The sequence below is a fragment of the Mustela putorius genome, unplaced genomic scaffold (assembly GCF_011764305.1).
Source record: "Mustela putorius furo isolate JIRA1106 unplaced genomic scaffold, ASM1176430v1.1 tig00000785_pilon_pilon_pilon, whole genome shotgun sequence".
NCBI lineage: Eukaryota > Metazoa > Chordata > Mammalia > Carnivora > Mustelidae > Mustela > Mustela putorius.
In genome coordinates, this window is record NW_025421480.1 from 7,624,608 (window position 1) to 7,648,496 (window position 23,889).

A 23,889-nucleotide genomic window follows, 5' to 3' on the forward strand; every position below is an offset into this window, starting at 1 on the left:
TTACCTTAAACCCTAATTCTCTACCATCTTCCAAATTACAGGAAGTGATCTGGGAGGTAATTTTAGCTGTAGAAAGTCAAGGCATTACATAACACTTTAGTTATCCCTTTTAAGTTATCTCTCAGTTTTTCTGATTATTCCAAGGAGAAAGTCTCAGTTTGCTGCTGTTAAGTCTTTTACACTTTTCTTTCTTTCTTTTTGGACTTAGCTGGTTTCAGAGCCTTCTGTGAATGCCAGCATCTAACCACAAGTTAACGTTTTTTTCATTGTATTTACTACACAGCAAGCTTTTTATATATATAACAAGTGACAGAATAGACTTTCCCTTTATAATTAATTTCAGCTAATATTTTCTCTTTATATTACTTTAAATCCTTGCGGGGGGAGGGGGGAACACCAAGAAATGAAATACTGTTCTGGCTATTCCCAATCACAGGCAACTTCCAAGACTACCATGTTTGCTTTCCAGGTGAACACTAAGTAAGCCCTCGCTTAAGAAGCAGTAGAAAGTGCAACAGTTAAAATCTCTGTAGTTTCTACTCAACAAAATAAAATAAACTATAACAGTTTACTTTGGAGGATCTGGCGGGGAGGGGGAGACAGCAAGAGGCCTCCTAACAAACCTACTTTTAAGCTGCCAGAAAGGGGCTTTCCTCTGCCCATACCTTAACTCTTTGAAAAACCTGTACCAGTATCCTTCTCCACCCGACCTTGGCAATACTTGCTTATGTAGCAGTCATCCAGTAGACTGTAAGCTACTTGTGGGCACAATCCTTGCATTTTAAACTTCTTAATTCTGGGGCCAAGCAGTTCCGTAAGACTATCACCTGTAGATCCTCATTATGTGATTGCTGGATAAATGAACTAGGCCTAGAGTCCTATACTTCTTTGTCTTGAAAGACATCAGTTTAAAATTAAGATGTTTCTAGTGATTGTCCTTTGATGCAAGTTCTATACACATATTTATGGGTCTAGAGAATTTACCAAATTATAAATAACTGCATAAAAATCCTGAATTTGAAATATAGACCTTAAGTGCACCGATGATGAAAATGCCACTATCTTTGCATCTACTCTTTCCAAAAGGCATTTGATATATTAAAATATCCATTTAAGTACAATGTCAGTTTTTCTTTTAAAAACTTTATTTTGGAAAAAATTTCTTATGATTCTGTTGTTAAACTATGGATACATTATACGTATACCACCGCTCAAGAAACAATGTGTATAAAATTTGAGTTTGGGGCATAAATATGACCAAAAACACATATTAAACTCCAACAAAGTAACTGTTTTCAGTAATACACAAAATTTAAATGATCAAACAAGGCAATTCAAGCTTAAAATATCTTCTCAAATGTTGACTTACCCCAGAGTTCTACACACACTAAGAATTTCAACATTCAGTAGTTTTCCGTTTTATAAGCCAGGAGAACTTCATTAAGAAGTCAGCTTACTAGAGCTGGCCAATTAATATAAAGTGAATCAAAGTGAATCATAAGAGATACGCTTCAATCTATTCATTCTGTGTCTACTTTCACTAACAAAACTAGTAAGAATCCTTCTAATGATGAGTTCTTAAAGGGCACCAGCATATGAAGATTTTAGAATTATATAAAGTTTGCAGGAAGTTGAAGTTTACAGGAGAGGAAAGTCTGCCTAACAGGTTTGCTCTAACGTTCCTCCTCTATCTTGAGTTAACAGTTTAAAGCCAAACTTGGCTCCTTCTCAATGACTTCTCTCTAGGCTTCCCAAGGGCATCAGATGAGATTGGTCCATGACCTTCTTCAAGAGGACATGCATGATAACATTGTAACATCTTCTCCAATCTACAAACTAATTCCACTATTTTTCAAAGAAACATTACAATTGAGAATCTTTTAGAATAAATGCTACTGACCGTTACATTTCCCAAACCTTCTTACAATCCATAATGTAATTCAGACTAAGTATTAATATTTCCAGAAAAGGAAGAGCTCCGGAACGACATGGAAGGGGACAAACAGGCCCAGTCTCTCTCCCTTTTTACCCAACAAGAGTTAGGTATTCTCCTACTTCTTTCCCTACAGCATGGCCAGATCTGATTTTAAGACAAAAGCGGGGTGAAAATTGACTTGCAGAGCAATTCCTTAGGCAATGTTGGGCAGGACTTCAATGGAAACAAGCTTAGAAGTAAGATACGAAGTCATGTAAGTATGTCTCCAGAGAGGTGGAGGGATAGAGATCCAAAGGTGGGGAGAGGTGGTGGGGTGGTAATACTAGGAGGCAACACCTATTTCAGCTAAAAAATGGGCAGGGAGTTTCTGCATGCCAAAAAAAAAAAAAAAAAAAGACAAATCAGAATCTCTGTATTTAGCTTTTTCTGTGAGTGTGATTACCTTTGTTCCTGCGTGCTCAGAATGATAATCAGTTTCAGGTGAATAGCCTTCAATCCAGCGGGCCTACTAACTTGTTAGAACATATACAGCATGGCATCCTCATTGTGCCATGTTCATGAAGAAACCCTGTCGCGAGGTAAACAGCAGCTCGTTTCAGACATATTACAATTTGTTTTGAAAGTGGTTATTGCTCAACTAGTTCGAATTTTGAAATTGGTAATAGTTATCTAAGAGCCTTTACAAAAGCGTAGCCTAGAGGCTGCTTCAAAAGCAAGCGACAAATAGGAAGAAAGCTTACACTGAAAACCACGTGTCTCCCGGTAGGAAGTACATTACCAATCCATTTCCCGAAAGTTCACTTTCCATGTGAGCGTAACAATGTAAATATTTCTAAACACCAGATCTGACATCCACGTATTTACTTGCCTCACTCGCAAAAGAGCTGGGATTCTCTCCTCTGGGACCGACGAGTAAAAATCATCTACCCGTAATATCAATACGCGGAATACGGAGTCGAAAACCCGGGCCATTAACCGTCCAAAGGCGGGGATGGGTTCTCATGTCAACAAAGTGGACCGGAGGCGGCAAAGGTCTGAACACCGGGGGCCTGCAGGTGGGGGATGGCGAGAGGCTTTTCGGGCGCGTCGGAACAATCCAGTCCCACTTGGTCTCGCTGGGTGGGTGGGCGATTGGGGGGAGGAGGGGGCTCGCGGCCGCGAGGGGTCTCCGCCCGGAGTCGGGAGCAGGCCTCTGGCGGCAGCTCCTCCAACTCAGACCGTATCCCACCCCCACCCCGGCCCCAAGCTCGGGGCTGGGCACTGGCCCCCAGACGGAAAACTGCTACTCCCCGGGCATCGCGCATCTCTCGGGGACTCCGGGTCCACCCTGGTTTCCTCCAGCGCCACCGCAACCCTCAGCCCAGGACCTCAGGTCAGGGGTCTCCGACCTCCCGCCATTTCTCCACGTCGCCGCAGCTCCGAGCGGGAGAGAACCTCAAGGTGACACCTTCTTTGGGACGATGGAGCCAGGTTCCGCGCCCGCGCCCTCGGGCCCGGCTGCCCGTCACAGCCCGGTCGCCTCACCTGGCAGCGGCACACGATGTCGGCGTCCTGCGCCAGCAGATCCACCACCTTCCCTTTGCCTTCGTCGCCCCACTGCGCGCCCAGCACCACCGTCACCCGGTTCCCCCCGGGCCGCGCCCCGGGGCGGCCACAGTCGCCGTTGGGCAGGGAGGATGCCGCCGGGTTGGTCTCGGCGAACGCCATGGCTCCAGTGACGCGAGGAGAGCCCGAAAGAGACGCGGGCGACGACGAGTGCGCGAACTGAACCGCTCTGCGGCCGCCAGCCACATGCGGAGGAAGAAGGAGCCAGAGGCCGGCCCCGTCCCCGCCCCCGCCCCCGCCGGGCCGCCACCCTCCAGCCAGGCCCCGCCCCGCTCTCCGCCACAGCCCACTCAAGGGGCGACCATGACTGCCCCGCGCAGGCCGGCAGCCGCAGCACCGCCCGCAGGAAGAGGCCCCGGTGGCGGCAACCGCCGCCACCCGGGACCGAGGCCACGCCCCTTCCGCAGCCCGGCGCGCCACCCCAGAGCGAGCCCCGCGAGCGGAAGGGGGCCGGGGCGGGGCCTCCAGCGCGCGTCGCCTCGACGCCCCGCCTACCTGCCCTTCTCCCGCTTTTCAAACCGGAGAGGCGCGGAGGTGCGCGCCCGAGCGTCGCACTACAACTCCCGGCATGCAACGCCCTGGGCCGAGGCGACGTTTTCTGGTGCCATGCTGGTTGTCGTCTCCAGCTCACCCTCTCTGAAGGCGTTTTCAAATTATGTTTTGACGACTTGTTTTTATTAAGGGTAGGGGTACTGTGTGCCAAGCACAAAGGGTGGTGCCAAACTACAAATGGGATGGAGTGGAAACGTACAGATTTAGAACTGGGAACGAAAGGTCTACAAGTAAGAACAGAGGGGGGACGGGGGTCGAAAAGGGTGTATTCCAAAGTGGAGCAATAGAGGACCCTGGAACCGAAAATCTGAGCTGAAAACTATTACACATCAGTAATAGAGGCTCAGAGGGGGAGGAAGGCAACAGTGATGTATCGTTTGTGCCAAATCCTGGGATGCACTTCGCGCTTTTCAATCCCACAACCATGTAAGTAGTACTACCTTACCCTTATTTTACGGGACTTAAAAGTGGGAATATCCGAGTCACATTAAATCCAGTGTCTCCTGCATATACATCATACGCACACAGTCACGCTCTCTAACGAACCTCGCGCGTACTGTAGTATGACACCGGTTTTACTCCATGCTTCGTTGTCGGTGACCATGGAGGACCCACTACAAACTACGCAGGTCCTGGGCCCTGAGGACGTAAAGAGGAGCAAAGATAGAGTCGCAGCACTCAAGGACTCCGATTGTTCGGCCCACCCACAAATAAACAGATAAATTATAACAGTATGTGACGGTTTGGGTATTTGTTTATTTTGGCTTCACCACAAGATTACAGACCCCTTCCTAAACCAGAGAGCGGTCCTATTTCTTTGTACCCAAGTGCGCCGGGTGGGTTGGACCTCGGGAGGCGCTCAGTAAGCAAGCACCCGTTACTGCTCGCGTCCGGTGAACTTAACCATTTACGGAAACCTCACCTGGAAAAGCACGAACCAGACTACGTTGTTTGTTATCGCAGTACTGATACACGGTCACAACGAAAATTTGGGCTAAGATACCGCAACTTAAAAGCTTCACCCTCGTTCAGCCAGGGATTTTCCGAAGTGGTTTTGCTGTCTCATTCCAAAACAGCACGGTTTCTGCCTTTCCTCAAGACGGGTTTATATTTTCGACTCTGACCGACTGCGACGTTCCCGGGAAGCCAGGTAGCGGCGCGCGCTGGCACGCATGCGCACACGCAGTCGCCTTCGCGGGCGGGGACAGCCCGCCCCGCCCCGCCCCGGGGCGCGCGGACCCCCAGCGCCTCCTCCGCGGGTCCGGCGGCGCCCCCCGAGAGCGCGCGCGAGGCCGGGGGCGGACGCGGCCGGGGCGGTTGGGCGGAGGCTGTCCGGGCGCCATGTCAGCCCAGGGAGTGGCGGTGCTGCTGCCGTGGCTGAGCTGCTGCGGCTGGGCCGTGTGGAGGTAGACAGACGCCAGGGGCGCCCCGCAGCACCGGGCGGGGGTCGCCCCTGGGGCCCCGCCCCCGGGGCCCACCACCCGGAGCCCCGGCTCCCGGCGCCCCTCCCGAGAGTTTCGGCGGGGTGAGGGCGGAGAATGAAGAGCAGTGTTAGGGCTCTGCTCCTCCAGGGTCTGGGTAACTTCGTGGGACCACTGAGCCCCCAGACTCCTTTTCTGCCGCGGCAACCCTGTGTTGCCGGAGAGGAGCAAATGAGAGCCCCAAAGTCGCCCCTGGGGACTTCTCAAGGCTAACTAGGTAGTTGACGGTCTCCGTGAGGCGGGTGTAGGGGTGGTTGGTGAAAAGTGCTTTATCCGGCGTAAGCACTGTGCGGATGGAAGGGTTGTGATTCCCGCAGAAGGACGGAGAGTTGAGTCAGACCTGATTTAGGGAGGGAAAGCTTTCCAAGTCCCGAGAAATCCTCGGTGCAAGTGTGATTTTTGTTCAGTGTTCAGTAACTGCTGGACTGGGAAGTGTATCAAAATATTTTAAGATTTTCAACGGGTTAACATACAGATAATTAACCCGAAAAATAATATTGTGAACATTCCATTCAATGGAGGTCCTGCTATGACTAACTAGTACTCTCTAACATTATGATGTAAAAATTCCGACAATCCATTAAACTATAACAGCGATTTCAGAGGGCAGGGATCCAGGGCGCCACATTGGACGATGGAGGGGGCATGGAAGAGAGTGCGAGTAGCCTTCGAAAGGGTCAGTGAAGTGGTGAGAAAAAGGAAAAAGACAGCATTCTCACAGAACTTTGTAAGCTTCTGTTTTCTCCTCTATAAAGTGAAGAAAATAAAACCTGTCTCATGGGATTCTTGTGAGGCTCGAATGCGAAAATACATTGAACTCCCATCACGTGCCTGGCAAACATTGGATATGGATAAGGGATATTAAGGATGGCCTATAAATTCGGGACTTCAAAAACTTTATACTGTACACCAGAGGTCACCAAACTTCCTGTAAGGGCCAGGTAGTAAATACTTCAGGCTTTTCAGCTGATAACAATCTGTGTGTTAACCACCCAACTCTGCCATGTGCACCACAACAGTAGTAAACCAATGGATGTGGCCCGTGGGTCAATGAAAATTTATTTACAAAAAAGGTGGAATTTGACCTTGGCTTGCCAACCCCGGGTCTAGCTTCGTAACTGAAGAGAATGCTAAATTTCTTTCCCTTCCCTAAATTTTCAATGAGAGTTTAAAGATTTATTTATTTATTTATTTGACAGACAGAGATCACAAGTAGGCAGAGAGGCAGGCAGAGAGAGAGAGAGGAGGAAGCAGGGTCCCCGCTGAGCAGAGAGCCCGATGCGGGACTCGATCCCAGGACCCTGAGATCATGACCTGAGCCGAAGGCAGCGGCTTTAACCCACTGAGCCACCCAGGTGCTCCTCAATGAGAGTTTAATGAAGACAAAGATATTATTGTTTGTTATGGTAGTCACAGGCTCCTTGAATTTTTATATCTTAATAAGGTGTTCTTTTAAAGGACAAAATTTCATGTAATGGTTTTTTATTGTTAGCTTTTTGGGGGGAGAGGATGGAGAATTCAAGGTAGATGTCTTTAAATAATTCTTTCTTCCCAACGTCTAAGAGACATTTACCTAAATTTTCTCCTAAGAATATTGTTTTAACATTTCTTATCCCAATGGAGTTGCCTTTCTTCAATGATCTAAGATAGGACTGTGATTAGTTCTTTCTCCTTATGAATCCAGATCCATTTTCCAGCTCTATTTATTGAACATCACCTCTTTGGAGAAGAAATTATGTTTAATGTTTGTATTTGCCCTTTTTCCTCCACAGGTATTCCACTAACAGCCCAAACTATCTCATTTTTAGTACCAGAAGTACTGTAAGTGTATATATTTTTTTCAAACTATAGTTTATTTATATTTATATCTATATAATTTTTTTTTTTTTAAATATTTTATTTATTTATTTGACAGAGAGAGATCACAAGTAGGCAGAGAGGCAGGCAGAGAGAGAGAGAGGGGAGGAAGCAGGCTCCCTGCTGAGCAGAGAGCCCGATGCGGGACTCGATCCCAGGACCCTGAGATCATGACCTGAGCCGAAGGCAGCGGCTTAACCCACTGAGCCACCCAGGCGCCCTATATCTATATAATTTATATTTATTTTTATATAATATAATTTATATTATTTATATAATTATAAATATATTTATAAGAATAAATATATTATTTATTAGATATTTATTTATACTATTATTTTCTGCCTTAAAGCAGTATTTTATACTCAGTTGTATAGCACAGTTATACATTTTTATTTCATTTCTTTTGTCTCATTTATCATCCTAATATAAACTCCCTTGCCAATAAATGTCCTTAAATATATATGTAGCAGATATAAGTGGTACGGTTTTGAGTTTTTTGTGATGTAATATTGACAGATAGGGTGGCCATACACTATATTGTGTAAACTGTTGAAAATGAAAGATAGTGCTATTAATATTTACGCTGGGACAACAGATATGGATCACAACTGCCTTGACAAACTGGGATGAATGGTCACTGAAGCCATAGATTTCATTCTCTATATTACTTTTTTTTTTTTCAATACTTTGTTTACTTAATTTCTTCGTAATGCTGCCTACCACACACTAGTATGTATGTGATTTATTTTATTTGTACAGCGCTCCCCACCCCCCAGTGATGGACACATGGCTTTCTATCTCCACAAACAACACTGTGATGAATGCCCTTTTACATGTTCTTTTATGGGTCTGCGCAATAATTTTTCAACTATAGTTGCTGGGACATAGGGAGAGCGAACACCTGATTAACTAAATTCTCCATGATTGTTCTTGAATGGCAGTTGGAGTTAATACTTTCACCTAGTGCACATCTTCACCAAAGTTTGATATTACTGAATTTTCTTTTCTTTTTTTTTAAACCAATTTTGTTACTATGTATAATCGTTTATTGCTGTTGTTATTTTCAACTCTCTGGTGACGTGTGGTTTTGAGCATCTCTTCCCATATTTATGCAGTCTTCTCTGGAAGGTCATACCTTTTGTCCATTTTCTATTTAATTTTGTGCCCTTTTCTTGTTAATTTATGGAGTGCTGTATCCCTTCCACCCTCTATATTAATTAAATGTTGGTTTTAAATGTTTCATTTTCTTCTCTCTCATCTACTCATCTAACTATTAATGTTGTCTGTAGATATTTTATTTTTTAAGAGAAAGTTCAATTTTCCTGAGCCAAACCAGCCCCCCTACATACACATATACCCACACACACGCTTTTTGACCTCATACTTTCTACTTTTTTAGAATCTTATGAAAAATCTTTTCCTGCCCAGAGTTATGAAGATATTTATCCTATCTATTCATTTATATGTGTTATATCTTGACCTTTCAAATATAGGTTATAAATCCATCTGGAATCCACTTATATATAATCTAGAGTATGCTTTCATATTATTTTCTTCACATAATGAACCACCACCTATTAAACAACTTAGTGTTTTCTATTATTTTTCTGGCATTATCTTTTTTTCCATATATAGTTGTATCAATTTCTGAGCTCTCTTCTTTCCTATGGGTAGAGTTGACTGATCCTCTCTTGTTTCATGTAGCTGCATTGCTACCTACTCTTCCTTTGAATTAACAAATCATACTATATGCATCATTTTACTCTAGATAAGCAATTAGATTATTTCTGTTTTTAGTCTTTTTAGTCTGCTTTGATTAGTGGAGTACTAGACATGGTAGCCTACTATCAACATTTTTATGCCCATCTTCTGCTTTATGTATATATATATACGTTTCTGCTAGGAGTGGGATTGGTTAGTCGTATTATGGGTATTATGCACGTGTTCAGCTGTAGTCAATAGTGCCAAAAGATTTTATAAAATAATTGTATCAGTTTACACTTACATTCTATGTTTATATATATCATTATATTTACACTATTCAGAATCAGGCAGAGGAATCTATATAAAACTATGTTTTCTTTTACAGTGTCATTTGTTTTTAAATTCATTGCTATCCATTTCTTATTAAAGCTGTACTTACCAGTTAAATTGTTGTTATTTGTAGTTAGTTTATTTAATATCATTTATTTATGTATTTCATCTTTGTTTCTTGAACAGCTTTATTGTAAAATTGACCATTTTATTAGTCATTTTAAAAATCTCCTTTTTTCTAAGTAATCTCTACACCTAACATGGGGCTCAAATGCACAACCCTGAGATCAAGAGTCGCATGCTCCATCAACTGAGCCAGCCAGGCACCCCCTAAAAGTCTTTTTTGATCTCTGCTGTCCCTTTATCATTTTTCCGGAGGTGACAGAAATGTGTCATGTATAATTGATAATTAGTAAACAAAACAATGGAGTTATGTCATTACAGAAATGAAAATTGGGAGCGAGAGTCTGATTTTCAACAAAGGAAGTAGACAAAATGTAAGCGAGTAGATGGTAAAACCGTGGCTTTGCAGGTTGCTTACAGGTGATATTCAAAGAAAGAAAGAAAATATTGAATGTACAGAAGATACTTTAGGGATTAAATAGTTCACAAATCTTAATGGAAAGCATTTTAAAATAAGTTTTTCTACCTATTTGCTTTTCCTGGAGCTTTGGCATGAGGCCCAGGATTCGGATTTGACACACCATCCAGGAACCTATGAAGGTGCTCTCAGGTAACATAAACTGGTGGAGGCCATCTCTGTACTTTCCCTCTGCCTCACTACAGCTTGCCAGTATCTCCCAGAAAGGAACTTATGCATTTGTCTAGAGCCTGGTGCTGCCCACGGGATACCTCCAGAATGCCTGGCTCTGGTGACCATTGCTTACACTTGTAGTCCCGTAGGACTGTATTTATTTGTTTACTTTAAAAGCTGCTGCTTGAGTGTTTAGCTTCCAGCCACCATGAATCTAGGTGCTGGCTGAGATCCTCCCTTTGGAACAATGACTGGACTTGGCACATCCTCGTATACTGGGAGTTATTAAAAACAAAATAGACTGCTTGGAAAATCACAAAGTTTTGAAAGAGCAAAGAGCTAGGGCAAGGTTAAATGATAAGACTCATCTTTTACACAAGACCACTCCTCCAAGACTAAGAGATGTGGTTATTTTATTTAATGTGTAACAATGTACACAAGAGAGTCAAGGAAATAGGAGAAACAGAGGAGTATGTTCCAAACAAGAGACTTAGATAAAAGCTCAAACAAAAACCTCAGTGAAATGGAGATAAATAATTTACCTAAAAAAGAGTTCAAAGTAAGGGTCATAAAGATGCTCACAGAACTCAGGAGAAGAATGGATGAATATGGTAAGAGCTTCAACCAAGAGATACAAAATATAAGAAGATACCAAATGGAAGTCACAGAACTGAAGGACACAGTAACTGAACTGAAAAGTACACAGGGTTCAATGTCAGACTAGGCCAGGAAAGGATCTGTGAACGTGAAGACAGAGCAGTGGAATTCACCTAAACAGAGCAGTAAAAAGAAAAAAGAATGCAGAAAAAACTAAACATATTTTAAGGCATTTATAGAAGAACATCAAATGGACTAACATTTACATTATAGGGTCCCAAAAGGAGAAGAGTGAAAGGAGCAGAAAAATTTGTAAGAAATACTGAAAACTAACCTGGGAAAGGAAACAGACATCTAGATCCAGGAAGCCCAGAGAGTTCCAAATAAGAAGAACCCAAATTATTTAAATTATAATTTAAATGTCAAAAGTTAAGCACAGGGATGCCTGGGTGGCTCAGTTGGTTGAGTGCCTGCCTTCAGCTGAGGTCATGATCCCAGGGTCCTGGGATCGAGTCCCACATGGGCTCCTTGCTCAGCAGGGAGCATGCTTCTCCCTCTGCCTCTGCCTGCCACTCTGTCTGCCTGTGCTCACTCCCTCTGACACATAAATAAATAAAATATTTTTTTAAAAAAGTTAAGCACATGGAGGTTTCTTAAAAAGCAGCAATGCCATAATTCATCAGTTGAAAAAAAAAAGCGCTATCTGCAAAGTGAAGCACAATAACATGAGGTATGACTCTACTTACTGCCATTTTGTTAACTGTATTCTGGCTGGTCTGTAATTTTCTATGTGTTTTTCTTATTCTCTGCTCTCTTCCTTTGTGATTTGATGACTTTCTTTTGTGGTATGCTTAGATTCTTTATCTTTTTTGTATCCACTATAAGTTTTTGCTTTGTGGTTATTGTGAGGCTTACATACAAAAAATTGTAACAAGTCTGTTTTCAGTAGATAATAACTTGTTTGATCACAGTCTAAAGCTCTAAACTTTTACTCACCCTTTGCACATTTTTTTTAAGATTTTATTTATTCATTTGCCACAGAGAGAGATCACAAGTAGGCAGAGAGGCAGGCAGAGAGAGAGGCGGAAGCAGGCTCACTGCTGAGCAGAGAGCCTGATGTGGGGCTTGATCCCAGGACCCTGAGATCATAGACCTGAGCCAAAGGCAGAGGCTTAACCCACTGATCCACCCAGGTGCCCTTGCACATTGTTTTTAATGTCACATTTTATACCTTTTTTTATTTTATGCATCCTTTAACAAATTATTAAAGTTATATTTTTACTTTGGTCTCTTAACCCTCACACTAGTTTTATAACTAATTAACCCATTACCTTTATTTTATATCTTTTAAGATAAATTTATTATTTCATGTTTTCTTATTACTAATTAGCACCCACCTAACTTTTTTTTCAGCATGAAGTCACTTTTGAATTTCTTGTAAGGCCATTTTAGTGATGATAAACTCCTTTAGCTTTTGTTAATCTGGAAAATTCTATTTCTTCTTCAATTCTGTAGGAAAGCTTTGCTGCACAGAGTATTCTTATATGGAAGTTTTTTCTTTCAGCACTTTGAATATCTTGTGCCACTCCTTTCCGGCCTGCAATATTTCTGCTGAAAAATCTACTGGATAGCCAATGCCTGAAAAAACAAATTGAGAGAGAAATCAAACAATAACTTGACACAAATGAAAATGGAAACACAGCATACCTCAATGAAATATTAGCAAACTGCATACAACAATATATTAAACAATCAGGTGGGCTTTATTTGGGAGTGCAAGGTTGGTTCAGTATCTGTAAATCAATCAGCATCATTAACCACCTCAATAAAATGAGGCGAAAATTATACGATTTTCTCAGTAGATGCAGAAAAAGTATTTGACAGGATTCTAAATCCATTCACAATAAAAATTCTCAACAAAATGGTATTGGAGGAAACATACCTCCACATAATAAAGGCTATATAGGAAAAACCCACAGCTACCACCATACTCAATGGTGAAAAACCAAGAGCTTTCCCTCCAAGGTTAGGTCTAAGGTAAAGAACAAGACAAGGATGTCTACTCTCATCACTTTTATTGAACATACTGGAAGTCCTAGCCACAGCAATCAGACAAGGAATAGAAATAAGATGCATGTTTATTAGTAAACAAGTTAAACTGTCACTATTTGCAGACCACATTATACTTTACATAGAAAATCCTAAAGACCCCACAAAAAACTACTAGAAGTAATAAACCAGTAAGGTTACAGGATACAAAATTAATAAACAGAAATCTGTACAATTTCTATACACTAACAATGAAGTTGCAGAAAGAGAAATTTGAAAAACAACACCATTTACAATCACATCAAAAATAGTAAAATAGCTAGTGATAAACTTAACCAAAGAGGTGAAATACCTGAACTCCATCAAAAACTGTAAGACACTGATGAAAGACATTGAAAATAACACAGATGGAAAGATACTTAATAATCATGGATTGAAAGAACTAATAGTGTCAAAATGTCCATATTACGCAAAGCAATCTGCAGATTCAATGCAATCCTTATCAAAATACCAACAGCCTTTTTCACAAAACTAGAAAAAATAATACTAAAATTTGTATGTGGCCCCAAATAGCCAAAGCAATACTGAGAAAGAAAAGTAAAGCTGAAGGTTCCCCAGTTTCAGATTTCAAAATATACTACAAAGCTATAGTAATCAAAATAGAATGATACTGGTACAAAAATAAATGCATAGATCAATGGAACAGAATGGAGACCCCAGAAATAAACTCACATTTATATAGTCAATTAGTGTATGACAAGGGTTGCTAGAATATACAATGGGGGAAAGACAGTCTTTCCAATAAATTGTGTTGGAAAACTGGGCAGCTATATGAAAAGGAATGAAACTGGACTACTTTCTGACAACATTAAAAAACAAACAAACAAAACCTGAAACCTAAAAGTGGATTAATTACCTAAACATGAGATCTGAAATGAGAAAAATCCTAGAAGAGAACATAGGCTATAATATCTGTGACAATGACCATAGCAATGCTTTCTAGATATGTCTCCTAAGGCAAAGAAAAAAAAAAAAGCTATTGTTAAACTATTGATAAACTGTTGGGACTACATCAAAATAAAAAGCTTTTGCACAACAAAGGAAACTACAAAACTAAAAGACAGCCTATGGAATGGGAAAAGATATTTGCAAATGACATATCTGATAAGGAGTTAATATCCAAAATATATAAAGAACTTACACAACAGCAAAAAACCCCACAAATAATCTGGTTTAAAATGGTCAGAGCAGCTAAAGACATTTTTCTGAAGAAGACATGCAGAAGGCCAACAGAAACATGAAAAGATGCTCACCATTACTAATCATCAGGGAAATACAAATCAATATCACAATGAGATATCAATTCAAGCTATTAAAATGGCCAAAATCAAGAAGACAAGAAACAAGTGTTGATAAGGATCTGGTGAAAAAGAAACCCTCATTTATTGTTGGTGGGAATATGAATTGATACATCCTCTGTGGAAAAAAGTATGGAAGTTCCTCAAAAAATTAAAAATACAGATACCATTTGATCCAATAATATTTACTCAAAGAAAATGAAAACACTAACTCAAAAAGATGCATGTACTTCTGTGTTTATTGCAGCATTATTTACAGTAGCCAAGGCATAGTAGCAAGCTAAGTTTCCATCAGTACATGAAGTGATACACACATGCACACACACACTTACACAGGAGTATAGCACAGCTATAAGAAAGGATAAGATTGTGCTATTTGAGACAACATGATGGACCTAGAGGATATTATGATAAGTGAAATAAGTCAGACTGAGACAGGCAAATACCATATGACTCCACTCCAAATGGAATCTAAAAAATGTGAATAAACAAAAAGAGCCATCCCAGACATATTATTTCATCCATAAATATTTTAGTATGTGTATTTAAAATGCTAAGATTCTTAAATTTTATTTTATTATTTTTATTTCCTTAAGCAAGCTCTGCATCCAATGTGGGGCTTAAACTCATGATTCCAGCATGCTCTACTGATGGGGCCAGCCAGGCGCCCCTAAGCAGGAGAAGCCAGTTAGAAAGGATACATACACACGATTCTATTAATATGAAATGTCCTGAATAAATGAATGTATAAGAAAGTGATTGCCTGGAGCAATAGTATAGGTGTTTGGGTAGTGAACCCCAAAGAATGCAGGGTTTTTTCATGGAATGAGAGTTTCTGATGCTCCATATCCTCAACGGTCTTTAGTAATTGTCAGCGTTTTGAATTTTCACCATTCTAATAAATGTGTGCTGCTATATCACACACACTGTTTTAATTTGCAATTCCCTAATGACATATGAGATAGAGCAACTTTTCATGTGCTGTTATCTCTGTATCTTCTTTGCTGAGATTCCTGTTTGGATCCTTTATTTGACAGAAAGAGATCAGAAGTAGGCAGAGAGGCAGTCAGAGAGAGGTGGAAGAGGCTTCCTGCTGAGCAGAGAACCTGATGTAGGGCTCTATCCCAGGACCCTGGGACCATGACCTGAGCTGAAGGCAGAGGCTTTAACCTACTGAGCCATCCAGGCACCCCAGCATGAGTAGGGGGAGAGGGAGAGGGAGTAGCAGATGCCCCACTGAGCAGAGAGCCTGATGCAGGACTTGATCCTAGGACCGTAGGATCATGACATGAGCCGCAGGCATGCCCTTCACAAAAAAATTCTTATGTAATACTTAGCATCATCTTTATGTTGATATCTCTGCAGTCATTTTGGTGGTCTGAAGCTCTTCTAGTGAATTCCTCAGGAAGGGCTCATAAGAGTACCAGTTTCTGAATTATTTTGTGGTCATAAGAGTTTATCTGTAGGTTTTATATCTAAAAGTTGGTTATCTGGATATAAAAATTATTGGCTTCTGTTCTACTTTCCTTTTTTTTTTACATATTTACTTATTTGTTTGAGAAAAGAGAGTATGAGTGGGTAGTGGGGCAGAGGGAGAGAATCTTAAGCAGCTTTCCTGCTGAGAACAGAGCCCAATGCAGGGGTCAATCTCATGACTCTGAGATCATGACCTGAGCTGAAATCAAGAGTTGGACCCTTAATTGACTAGCCATCTAGGTGCCCTGTGTTCTGTTTCCTTCTCTATATGTTACTTTGTTGTCTCTGACAAAAAATGTTGTTTCCAAAAAGTCTGTTGGAAATATGATTGTCTTTCCTTTCTGAATAACATGTGTTTTGCTATTCTTGTTGTTTTGGTGAAGATCCCCAAAGTGATTCTCTTTAAGACCAATGCTTTTTTTTTTTTTTTTTTTAAAGATTTTTATTTATTTTTATTTATTTATTTGACAGAGATCACAAGTAGACAGAGAGGCAGACGGGGGGTGGGGGGCAGGCTCCGTGCCGAGCAGAGAGCCTGACACCCGATCCCAGGACCCCGAGATCATGACCCGAGCCAAAAGCAGAGGCCTAACCCACTGAGCCACCCAGGCGCCCCCCAATGCTTTTATAAATATAGCTCCTGGTTGCTTTTATTTTTTTAATTATTCTTAATTTTTTTCCTTGGTATGAGCTGTCCCTTTTCAATATATTGTTTCAAATTATTTTAGTTCACATGCTAGTCCCAAATTATAGCTAATGTTGAAAAATACTTCAGTTTTCTTCTTCAGTATCTCCAACTATACATATATTGAATTTTCTTTGCCTATCTTTTATATTTGTCACTTACTCCTGAATTACTTTTTATTTCTTTTATTCTTAAAAACCTGTATCTCTCAAAGCCTTATCTATTGTTTATTCATAATTGTGGTTTTTCTAATTTGGTTTATTTCTGAAATGACTTTTTCTTTTGTTTCTATATTTTTCCCAACGTAGAAGTCAGCTTACAAGTTTCAAACTCTGATTTATATTGTTCTTTCATAATGTCTGTCGTTCTCGGATTTACTTTTCCTCATTTTAAAATACCAGATGTATCAACCAGTGTTCTCACAAAGAAACAGAACCAATAGAACTTGTACATATGTATACTAAGATTTATTTTAGGAAATTGGCTCACGTGATTGTGGGAACAGAAGACTCTGAAATCTTAAGGTCAGGCCAGCAGGCTGGAAATTCAGGCGAGAGTTAATGCTGCAGTCTTGAAGCAGAATTTCTTCTCTAGGAAACCTCAGTTTTTTTCTGAATGTCTCCAACTGATGGAAGAGGCCTCATCAACATTATCAAAGACATTCTCTTTTACTTAAAGTCAACTGATTGTAGATGTAAACCACATCTATAAAATATCCTCACTGCAAAACCTATGTTAAGTAGCTGGGTGCTATAATCTAACCAAGTTGATACGTAAGACTAACCCTCATATTAAGTTGTAGCTTTCACTTATTTATTGGGTATGTTCTTAGAGATGTTATTTTGCTTTGTATTTTCTTATAACAACTGTGTGAAAGTAGACTGTAATCCTTTTTCTGTTGCTTTTTTTTTTTTAACATGAAATTGATTTACCTGATCTTTAAGGTGGGGTGGGTCAAAATAACTTTTTTAACTTCATAGTTTTAGAGTTATCTCTTCTGTTGTTTTGTAAAGTGTCCAAAAATAAGGCTAATACTTTTGAGATCTCCAGATTCTGTTTCCTTCTCTCATTCATCAGTAGTTTTTCTTTCCTTTGTCTTTATTGTCCTTTTCCAGCTCAACTGGGATTCTTTTCCCTTCATTACACATCCTTGCCCTGGAAGCTATCTTTAGATCCTTGGTTTTGGTGTTCATAGATCCTAGCTTCTTTTGCCCCTTCAAATATTATCATGGACCTCTTGGACTTAGAAATTGAAAAGTACAACAACCCCTCTGGTTAGAGTTGCTATATTCCAGTTGTCCTGTCTTGGTTTCCAGTGAATACCTATCACTGATTTCAGTGTTCTTCTCTTCTGCGTGAAAGGTCCCCCAATAATGGGTCCATGATTAAAGGAGCGAGACTGATACAAAGCCAAGGTCAAACAAAGCTTTATTTCACACCAAGCATCAAGAATCAAACCGAATGTTCTGGGCCATGCCTCTTACAAAGAGGGAGACCTCTCTCTGCTTCAAACTAGCTTTTAAGGGCAAAGGCCATGTGGTTGGACCTGGCCACGCTCAGGTGGCCAATGAAATTGTAACACACAGAGAAAGCTGCACAGTCATGTTAGGTCACACACAAATGACCAATTGAATTACAATTTATCCTCGTAGATATTTGAGCCAGCCTATCACCTTGGTCAGAGTTGGCACCCAAAAGGTGCCCAAAGGGCAGGGCCCATACTCTAGGGATACAGTATGCACCCCCCCACTGATGGATGTCTCCACCTGGCCTGACCCACCCTTGTATTTGGGCTTTGTTACCTGGGACTGGTTTCTGGGACTTGTTTTTAAGTAAGTCCCCTGGGGGAAGGGGGCGGAGGGACAGTTTAAGTTTTAGACAACAAAGTTACTGTTTAACTGGATGGAAGTGCTCTGGCTAAATAGGTCCTTACACTGAGGTCTACCATATTTGCTTTCTTTTGTTGCCTTATGCTGATACCATGTGAGTCTGGTTGTTTTAGCTAGCTTGTTCCAACCCACTTATACTTTGGGATTTTGAGGAATACTTTGTCACTAAGTTTTATTGTTGACATTATCCAGTATTATTGTTTTTGTTTTTGTTTTTGGTACTATCCTAATTGTCTTCTCTGTGCCTACAAGGAAATTTGAGTAGATTGAAAAACTGAATCACCACTAACCCTTCCTAATTCATTTTCTTTTTTTTTTTTTTTTTTTTAAAGATTTTATTTATTTATTTGACAGACAGAGATCACAAGTAGGCAGAGAGGCAGGCAGAGAGAGAGAGAGAGAGAGAGGGAAGCAGGCTTCCTGTGGAGCAGAGAGCCCAATGCAGGGCTCGATCCCAGGACCCTGAGATCATGACCCAAGCCGAAGGCAGCAGCCCAAACCACTGAGCTACCCAGGCGCCCCCCAATTCATTTTCTTTTGCAAATGCCTCCTTTTGCATCTTTTCTTTTACTTTTTTGGTTTTCTCTGTTGTTATTTTATTAGCATCTTATACTGAGAACCAAGTTCATTCACTTTCAAACTACCTTATTACTTTTGTATATATTTAAGGCTATCAACTTCATTTTCGGGATTATTTATACTATATACCACAACTTTTGAGAACATTGAATACTTTTATTCTTTAGTTATAAATATTTTGTAATTTCCACTGTGATTTCTCCTTTACTTCATGAATCATTTGGAAGTAAAGTTTAGGTTTTGTTTTCTTTTTTTCCTTTAAGAATTACAAATATCTTAAGAATTTCTTCTGGCTAACTTTATGAGAAATTCTAATTTTATTTTATTAATATCAAAGACATAGTATGTGTGATGATAATTCTTTGAGATTCGCTAAGACTTCTGTTATATGATCAATTTTGCTAAATGTTCTATGTGAGATTGGAAAGAATATATTTTAGTTTACATTGGTTAATTTTATAGGTTTATGTATAGGTTTATCTTTAGCTTGGAAAAGTGTGTCAAAAATCTACCACTGTATTTGTGGCTTTTAAATTATTTCCTGGTACTTCTATCATGCTTTATATCAATGCTTTATATAATGTATAGGTTCAATGTAGTCCCTATCAAAATACCAACAGCATTTTTCACAAAACTGGAATAATTTGTATGAAGCCACAAAAGACCCCAAATAGCCAAAGCAATGTTGAGAAAGGACAAAGCTGGGAGAATCACAACCTCCAGTTTTGAGATAAACTACAAAGCTATAGTAATGAAAATAGTATGGTACTGGCACAAAAATATACACACAGATCAATGGAAGAGAAATAGGCCAATGAATATATTGTCAATTAGTCTATGACAAAGGATGCTAGAATATACAATGGGGAAAGAAAAAATACTTTTTCTTTTCAAGAAAAAGTATTGGGAAAATGAGACAGCTTCATGTAAAAGAATGAAATTGAAGTACTGTCTTATACCATATACAAAAATAAACTCAAAATGGACTAAAGACCTAAACTTGAGACCTGAAACCATAATAATCCTAGATGAGAGCACAGGCAGTAATTTCTCTAACATCAGCCTTAACATTTTTCTAGATGTCTCCTATGCAAGGAAAACAAAAGCAAAAACAAACTATTGGAACAACATCAGGAAAAAAAACCTCCTTTCATAGCAAAGAAAACCACCAACTGAACAAAAAAAAAACCTTACTGAATGGGATATGTTATTTGCAAGAGACGTATATGATATAGGGTTAATATCTGAAATATATAAAGAACTTATACAACTCAACACTGAAAAATCCCCCAAATAATCCAGTTAAAAAATAGGCAAAGGACATACAGATGACCAACAGAGACATGAAAAAATGTTCAACATTACTAATCATCAGTGCAAATTGAAATCACAGTGAGACTATTACCACACACCTATCAGAAGGGCTAGAATCAAAACCATAATAAATAACAAGTGTTAGTGACGATGTGGAGAAAAAAGAAGTTTTGTGCACTGTTGGTGGGAATGCAAACTGATGCAGCCATTGTGGAGAAACAGTATGGAGGTAACTTTAAAAATTAAAAATTAAAAATAGAGGGGCACCTGGGAAGCTAAGTCAGTTAAGCACTCTGCTCTTGGTTTCAGCTCAGTTCATGATCTCAGGGTCACAGGATTGAGCCCCACACAGAGCTCCATGCTCAGCATGGAGTCTGCTTAAGATTCTCTTCCTCTGCCCCTCCCCCTTCTGAAGATATTTCTTACTCTCTCTCTTAAATAAATCTAAAAAATTTAAAAATAGAAATACCATATGACCCAGTAATTCCAGTACTGGGTATTTACCCAAAGAAAATGAAAACACTAATTCAAAAAGGCATTTGCACACCTACGTTTATTGCAACATTATTGACAATAACTAGATACAGAAGCAACCTAAGTATCTGTCAATAGATGAATGGATGAGGAAGATTTCTTATCAAAAGATGAATGGTTGGGGGGCCTGGGTGGCTCAGTGGGTTAAAGCCTCTGCCTTCAGCTCGGGTCATGATCCCAGGGTCCTGGCATCGAGCCCCGCGTCGAGCTCTTTGCTCAGTGGGGAGCCTGCTTCCTCCTCTCTCTCTCTCTGCCTGCCTCTCTGCCTACTTGTGATCTCTGCCTGTCAAATGAGTGAATAGAATCTTTAAAAAAGGGCGCCTGGGTGGCTCAGTGGGTTAAGCCGCTGCCTTTAGCTCAGGTCATGATCTCAGGGTCCTGGGATTGAGTCCCGCATCGGGCTCTCTGCTCAGCAGGGAGCTTGCTTCCTCCTCTCTCTCTGCCTGCCTCTCTGCCTACTTGTGATCTCTCTCTGTCAAATAAATAAATAAATAAATAATCTTTTAAAAAAAAAAGAATCTTTAAAAAAAAAAAAGAAGATGAATGGTTAAGAAACACACACACACACACACCAGAATATTACACAGCCATACCAAAGGATAAGATCATGCCATTTGAAACAACATGGGAGACTGAGAGGGTATGTTAAGTGAAATAAATCATGCTGAGAAAGATAAATACCATATGATTTCACTCATAAGTGGAATCTTAAAAAACAACAATGGCAACAACAAATGAATAAAGGGCAAAATCAGACCTATAAATACAGAGAACAAACTGATGGTCTCCAGAGGGAAGGGTGATGGGTTGGGCAAAATGGGTGAATGAGAGTGGGAGGTATAGGCTTCCAGTTATGAAATGAGTAAGTCAGGGGGAAAAAAGACACAGTCTAAGGAATGTAGTTGATGATACTGTAATAGCAAACTATCAGCACAGGTGGGGGCTACACTTGCAGTGAACGTGGCACAATGTAAAGATCTGCAGAATCACTCTGCCATACCTCCTGTGTCAAGTATACTCAAAAGAATTGTTTTGCTTTATATATTTCAGGGTTATGTTGTATCTTCTGGTGATTTTTTTTCCTTTTTTCTTCTTATACATTGTCATTAATCCTATAATTTAAATTTATGACAGAGCTGGTCTTATAATCCCCATTTTACCGCTAAAAAAAACTGAAGCAGTTGTTACAGATGTATATCTACATGAAATGACTACATGTGTTTGTGCACATAATTGTTGCAATAAATATGAAGTTGGTTCCAAACCTGGCTTAAGAAGAGGACCAGGGGAACCTGGGTGGCTCAGTCAGTTGTGTCTGACTCTTGATCTCAGCTCAGGGTTTTGAGTTCAGGCCCCATGCTGGACTCCACCCAGGGCCCGGAGACTCTTTAAAAAAAAAAAAAGACAGAGAGAGAGAACCAATGTTAAGACTAAGACTGATGATGTTAGAAATTGGATCAGTATCCTGATCTAAGAAAAGAAAGAAAGAACTTATAAATCAAAGAATGTGGAAACAGAAAAAAAGTAAGGAAATAGAGAAGATGTGACTGATGGGAGTTACCGTGGGTGAGTCAGTGATATGCGAAGAGTAGGACCTCAGAATTTACCATGACTTGTTTTTAATGGAAGGATCTTGTCTCACTCATTTTTCTTTATCCTCAGAATTTACTGGAGTGCCAGTCACCTGCTGGATACTTGATAGATTATTTCTGACATAAAATAAAAAAAGAATCATAGTTTTGGTTGGGGGGGAGACATCTGAAGCATCTTGGAAAAGTTAAGTTACTTTTCCTTTGTCACATTACTTTATAAAATTGTAAAGGAATCAAATTTTAGTTATTCTTTTTTTTTTTTTAAATAGTAAGGACCCAGGAAATTGAGCCCTCCATCAGAGCATTGAGATAAAAATTTTGGAGAAGACTTTTGTTTGAACTATTTTATCTTCTTTTTTAGATTAAGTTAGAGTATGAAGGAACATTATTTTCTGAGTGGAGTGTGCCAGCAACTTGTTCTGTAAAAAATAAAAGGTAAAATTTTTGCTGTGAATGTCAACATAAAGCATGCATTTACACATAAAAACATATTCATATACTGTGGATGTTCAGATCCAAGGCTGTGATTGAACGTAAATTTCTTCCCATTACATAGATGTGAAAAGAAAGACAAAAATCTCTTTGAAAAGTAAAAGTAAAATATTGCTATATTTTTAATTTTTCTTGTTAACATACAACTGATGTTTTTAGACTTAAAAAGCAATCCGGGAATTTTTACTAATCTTGTATGTATCTATGCTTATTTATCTCCCTGTTCTTTTTAAATACTAGCTCTCCCAAGACAGAACTGCGTTGTTCTTCTCCTGGTATTCAGACTATAAGACCACTTCTTATTGGCCCAGTAAGTTGATTTTAAAGACAAGTTATTAAATCTTGCATAAGTGTCTCTGTTGCATTTTATTTTCCTTATTTTGAGCTTTCAACCTGTTTTAATATAGAAGTGTTAAGTATAAATCAGAGGTATTTTTAAATTGTCAATATGACAATTTTCAGGTATATCTCATAGCAGATTGTAAGTTAAGAAATGATGGGTGCTTGTGTGGCTCTGTTGGTTAGCCATCTGCCTTTGGCTCGGGTCATGATCCCAGGGTCCTGGGATCAAGCCCCATGTTGGAGGGGGGGTGTCCCAGCTCAGTGGGGAGTCTGCTTCTCCCTCTCCCTTTCCCTCTGTGTGCTCTCTCAAATAAATAAATAAATATTTAAAAATTCAGTTATAAAATGATATGTGATTTTTATCTTAGCCTTTTCACCGAGTATGTTAAAGCCCCAGTTACCATCTTAATCTTAATGATAATAGTACTCCCTACCTAGTGAGTCTTATGTTATATACTTTTATGACAATTCTCTGGGTAAAAGCCATCTTTGTCAAGTTCGTTTTTATGATAATTTCTTCAAGAAAGCATATGTGAATGCAAATACATGAGAGTGATGTTGAATCCTCTCTTGTTACAAAAAAAGAAAGAGTTAAGCATTAAAAACATTGGCTCTCTGCTAATTAGTAACAGATACTGGCCATGCACCTCATACGTGATGTTCCCACAAAAGTGTGCCCAAAGCCATTGCTGGAGAGACTCCATGTGACAAATCTTTTCTTTATTTTGGTGCTTGTGCCTTCTTTTTAATGAATAATCTT

The 23,889-nt window shown here is 39.9% G+C and overlaps 2 protein-coding genes across 2 annotated transcripts in view; one reads left to right on the top strand and one right to left on the bottom strand.

Annotated features, from left to right (window-relative positions):
* ADSS2 (adenylosuccinate synthase 2) overlaps positions 1–3,907 on the bottom strand; it is a 35,009-nt gene extending 31,102 nt beyond the window's left edge. The window contains exon 1 of the mRNA XM_004756800.3: positions 3,461–3,907. Within this exon, the coding sequence (XP_004756857.1) occupies positions 3,461–3,643 (183 nt within the window). The 5' untranslated portion in view covers positions 3,644–3,907. The remainder of the gene's footprint in view (positions 1–3,460) is intronic.
* Positions 3,908–5,266: 1,359 nt separating this feature from the next.
* CATSPERE (catsper channel auxiliary subunit epsilon) overlaps positions 5,267–23,889 on the top strand; it is a 141,249-nt gene continuing 122,626 nt past the window's right edge. The window contains exons 1-4 of the mRNA XM_045084664.1: positions 5,267–5,499; positions 7,347–7,395; positions 22,657–22,730; positions 23,028–23,097. Of these exons, the coding sequence (XP_044940599.1) occupies positions 5,435–5,499; positions 7,347–7,395; positions 22,657–22,730; positions 23,028–23,097 (258 nt within the window). The 5' untranslated portion in view covers positions 5,267–5,434. The remainder of the gene's footprint in view (positions 5,500–7,346; positions 7,396–22,656; positions 22,731–23,027; positions 23,098–23,889) is intronic.